A 4,667-nucleotide genomic window follows, 5' to 3' on the forward strand; every position below is an offset into this window, starting at 1 on the left:
AGAGAATAGCAATAATATTACCCATTACACTTTTATCGGCAGCACAAAATAAGAGCAGACTCCATCTTTGTACTGAGAGAGAGACACCAGTCAGTGCACTATCGAGATTTTCAGTCAGTATGTGGGACAAAATAGGTGAGCCGAGTTCCGACTGTTTACTACATTCGAACACTGATTACGGGTTAAGACACTGCTCTGTTTGTCAATGAGGAATGGTGTCCGACAGCACCTGCCTGCAATAGTCACACCAAACCTCCAGGAAAGTTACCGATATCGGCGATTGCAAGAATTTTGATTGTTTCATAGAAACATAGAAAATAGGTGCAGGAGCAGGCCATTCAGCCCTTCTAGCCTGCACCACCATTCAATGAGTTCATGGCTGAACATGAAACTTCAGTACCCCTTCCTGCTTTCTCGCCATACCCGTTGATCCCCGCGGCACCGAATGAAACTTATTGATGATTTAAAACGATCCCAGTATCTGCAGTGTAAGCTTCCTCTGTTGCCTACATGTCCAATTCCACTGCTGAATCTCACCATCGTTATCTTTGATCCCTGAACTTGAAATATGGTACATTTTCAGGGATATATTGTGTTTATTTAGCAAAAGAAACATGAAACTCTAAAGCAATGCAGAGCTCAAACACATGCCACAAAATAGAAGAAATGTTCCCACGAGGACTCCTCCATTTTTCACATTACTAGAAAGAAGGACCCTCTACGATGGCAAAGGAGCTGAAATTGAACTTCAGTTACGGCAAAGCTTTCGTTTGAATTTATTATTTTTATTCTCACGTTCTAACTAATCTTAGGACCAGTGTCCAAGGAGATTTTACCACAGTCTTCAGCTCTTCTCTGAATTTCCTCTGGGTTGCTGCATAAATACACGGGTTTTGAAAGCAACTCAAAAGTTTCAGCATGGCCCCGGTTTCAGTGGCGATATATCCAGGGTCTGTTCGGTCACCTCGGTAATAAGTGGGGTTTGTCAGTCTGGTAGTCACAAAACTCACGGTAGTTGTCAGCCACAGCAGTATAAAACTGCCCGATATGGTGAAGAGCAAAATGATGGACTTCCTTCGGTTCTCCATCTCGGGATCGCTCTGATTCTCACTCGTGTGACCCCGGAGTCCCCTGCGGGCTCTGCTGGCCACTAAAATCCGTCTGACTGTCAAATAATTTAACAAGACAATGAAAGCAAAAGGAAGCCAAACGCCCCAACTGCTGTGAAACCAGATGTACGCCATACCGAGAGGTGAGGAAATAAAAGCAGCACTTGTCCGGCAACCCCACTGCAACTTGTTAATTATTTGCTGAGTTTCAAATGCAAACAAAACAGGGATGTTCTTTAAAATGATCAGGACTGAGATCGCTGTAATAACCGCAACCGCAGTTCTCTCCATGCAATATTTTGTTTTAAACTTCCGGCAGCAGATAACTATAAATCGGTCAAATGTGAAGGAGACGGTGAACCAAACAGACAAATCAAGGATAGCAGTACTCATGTATAGAATGAACTTACAGACGGGAGTGTAGGACAGGAATGAAAGAGGAAAGTTATAACTGAAATTGTGATACACTATTACATTGATGATGATCACCAGTAGATCTGCTGATGCCATGGCCAGCATGTAGACAGAGATACACTTGGAAAGGCCGCACTTTCCTCGGGAGAGAATCACAATCGTCACTATGTTCGCTGTAAGAATGAGAGGAGAGAAATAACGTACCAGTGTCTGATTGAAATATATATGGAGATATCTATTGAGAGCATTTTGCTCCATTCACCGTGATCATCAAAACTGAGCAAAGTGAGAACAGGATTAGTGTTGGAGCCATTATCTGACAAACCGACTCTCCCATTTTAATGAGCTGCTGCAGTGCTCACTCTGCACGTAGTGACAAGACGTTCCTGAAATCCGCTCGAATCCCTGTGCTGTAGCTTAGAGAACATTGTAATTTCATTAATGTTATCGGCTTAAGGGGAATGTGGAAAGTGCGGACACACAGTTTACAAGTTGGTTCCTGTCACTACCGACTCTGTAATGCTGCAAACTAGAAAATACGTTATCTTACCAAGCAGGCTGTAAGGACAGGGACACAGTTAACTCAGATTAACAACAAAGAGGTGAAAATGGCTCACCTGGCACAGCGACGACTGCGAGAATCGGGTAGTAAATCTCTTTTATCAGTAGCATTGTTAGTTGGCCCATTTTGTGTGAGGAGGGTTGAATTATGTAGGAGATGAAAGACTGTGCCTGGCGTGCAGCTGATGTAATGGAAGGGAACCTATATTTATCCACACATCAGTCCTCCAGGGCGTCAATCAGTTTAATCATAATTAGTATTAGTTACAGTCATTTAACAAATAGACTCCGTCAATTGTTTCTTTCTGTTATGTCACATTAAGAGAATGGTTCAAATTGTTATTGGAAAGTTTTTTAAAAAACAGGCAAAAATTAAACATTCTTTGTAATTAGAAAGTGCAATCTCCCAGTACTAGTGTTTCCCCTATTCCAATAAGAGTATTGAAGGCAGCTTCCCTTGCACTACAGACCCTGACCCTGCCCTTGACTCAGTCTTAGTGGTCCAAATGCTCCAGAACAGTCAATGAACAAAATATTGCAATAATGGTGATGACCCAGTCCTACAGGTTTGCTCCTCTGGTACTAGTGGTACACATACACTATCCACAAGATGACCATGCTCCTCTGGTACAAGCAGCGCCCTGCATTTTTGTTAGAGTTGATCGTGCTCCTTTGGTACTAGCTCTATCTCTGCAATTAAACAACTGGTGGGTGACCTTGATCCTACCGTACTAGTGGTTCACTACACTTACAATGGTGGTGATCCTGCTTCTACAGTATTAATCGCACCCCTGAACATTTACTAGAGGTTACCATACTCCTCCTGTAGTACTGCTACTACACACTTACACAAGTTCCTGCAAATCCATTGGCAGGATAGGTGCACCAACGTCAGTGTTCTCGCTCAGGCCAACATCCCCAGCATCGAAGCACTGACCACACTCGACCAGCTCCCCTGGATGGGCCACATCGCCCACATGCCTAATACGAGACTCCAAAAACAAGGTTGTACTCGGAGTTCTGACAAGGCAAGCGAGCCTCAGGTGGGCAGAGGAAACGCTTCAAGGACACCCTCAAAGCCTCCTTGAAAAGGTGCAACATCCCCATCGACACCTAGGAATCCCTGACCCAAGACTATCCAAAGTGGAAGAAAAGTATCCTGGAAGGTGCTGAACACAGCCTGTCTCTTTACTTGGAGCAAGCTGAAGCCAAGTGTAGACAGCGGAAGGAGCGCATTGCAACACAGGCACCCAACCTCCCGTTCCTTCAACCATCGTCTGTCCCACCTGTGATAGAGAGTGTAGCTCCCGCATTGGACTCTTCAGTTACCTGAGGACTCATTTTTAGCGTGGAAGCAAGTCATCCTCGACTCCGAGGGACTGCCGAAGAAGAAGAAGACGACGACTTACATTAATAGTGACAGTAATTGACGTTAATGTGCAATTACACAAAAGCTGACCGTCATCCTCTGGTACTAATGGTATCCTTACACTGCAGGTGGCCATAATGCACCTGCACTAGTGGCACTGCTATACCAAGGTCCTCTGGTTCTAGTGGGAAACTACACATACACTAATTGTGTCCAAGCTACTCCTGTACTAGTGATAATCCTATACTTATAATCGAGCTGACCATGCCCCTTCAGTCCTCAAGGTATACTAAACTTACATTAATATTGAGAGTGATTTTCTGGTATTAGTGATTCTCTGCACTGACATCAGCGGTGATCCTGCTTCTACTTTACAATTGGTACTCCTTCATATACACCAGATGTGATAATGCTCTTTCTTTGCTATAGCTGTTTCTATTCCTGTTCGAGGCCCCAATCTCATTGCATTGCTGGAGACCCAACTACTGCACTACTGGCGAAGGCACTACTTTTACAGCACCAGTTGTGTAGGTACTATTGGTACAAAAGTATGAACATAAGCAATAGGAGCACGAGTAGGCCATTCGCCCCTTCGAGCCTGCTTCGCCAATCAATATGATCATGACTGGCCGTTAACCTCAATCCATGTTCTCGCAGTATCGACATATCCTTTGATCCCCTTAGTGTCCAAATATCTATCGATGTCGGTCTTGAATATGCTCAATGATTGAGCATCCACAGACCTCAGGTGTAGAAAATAGAAAAAAATCACAACCCTTTGAGTGAAGAAATCTTGACTATCTCTTAATCCTAAATGGCTAGCCACATAATCTGAGACTGTGACACCTAGTTCTGGACTACCCAGTCAGGGGAAAGATTCTCCTATCATTTGCCTTGTCAAACATTTAAGAATTATATATGTTTCAATGAGACCGGCGCTCATTCTTCTAAACTCTACAGAATTTAGTCATGGTTTGCCAAATTTCTCCTCAGAGCACAATCATCCCATCGCAGGAATCAGTTTGGTGAACTTTTGTTGCACTAACGTGATCAAAACTATACACACTACACCAGATGTGGTCTCACCAATGCCCTATGTGATTGCAGTAATACTTCTCTATTCTCAAAATCCAATCATTTTGTAATGGCATTTCCTTCCCTAATTTCTTGCTATACTTGCAGGTGAACTTTCTGTGATTCGTGACCCAAGTACC

At 43.6% G+C, this 4,667-nt stretch overlaps 1 protein-coding gene across 1 annotated transcript; it reads right to left on the reverse strand.

Annotated features, from left to right (window-relative positions):
• Positions 1-791: 791 nt before the first annotated feature.
• LOC139274012 (probable G-protein coupled receptor 139) lies at positions 792-2,210 on the reverse strand. The gene is made up of 2 exons (XM_070891068.1): positions 2,141-2,210; positions 792-1,696 (listed from the first exon to the last, which is right to left on the reverse strand). Exons 1-2 carry the CDS (start codon positions 2,208-2,210, stop codon positions 792-794), a joined length of 975 nt encoding a protein of 324 aa, XP_070747169.1.
• Between the last annotated feature and the right edge of the window lie 2,457 nt (positions 2,211-4,667).

Source organism: Pristiophorus japonicus, chromosome 9, assembly GCF_044704955.1.
Source record: "Pristiophorus japonicus isolate sPriJap1 chromosome 9, sPriJap1.hap1, whole genome shotgun sequence".
Taxonomy (NCBI): Eukaryota; Metazoa; Chordata; class Chondrichthyes; family Pristiophoridae; genus Pristiophorus; species Pristiophorus japonicus.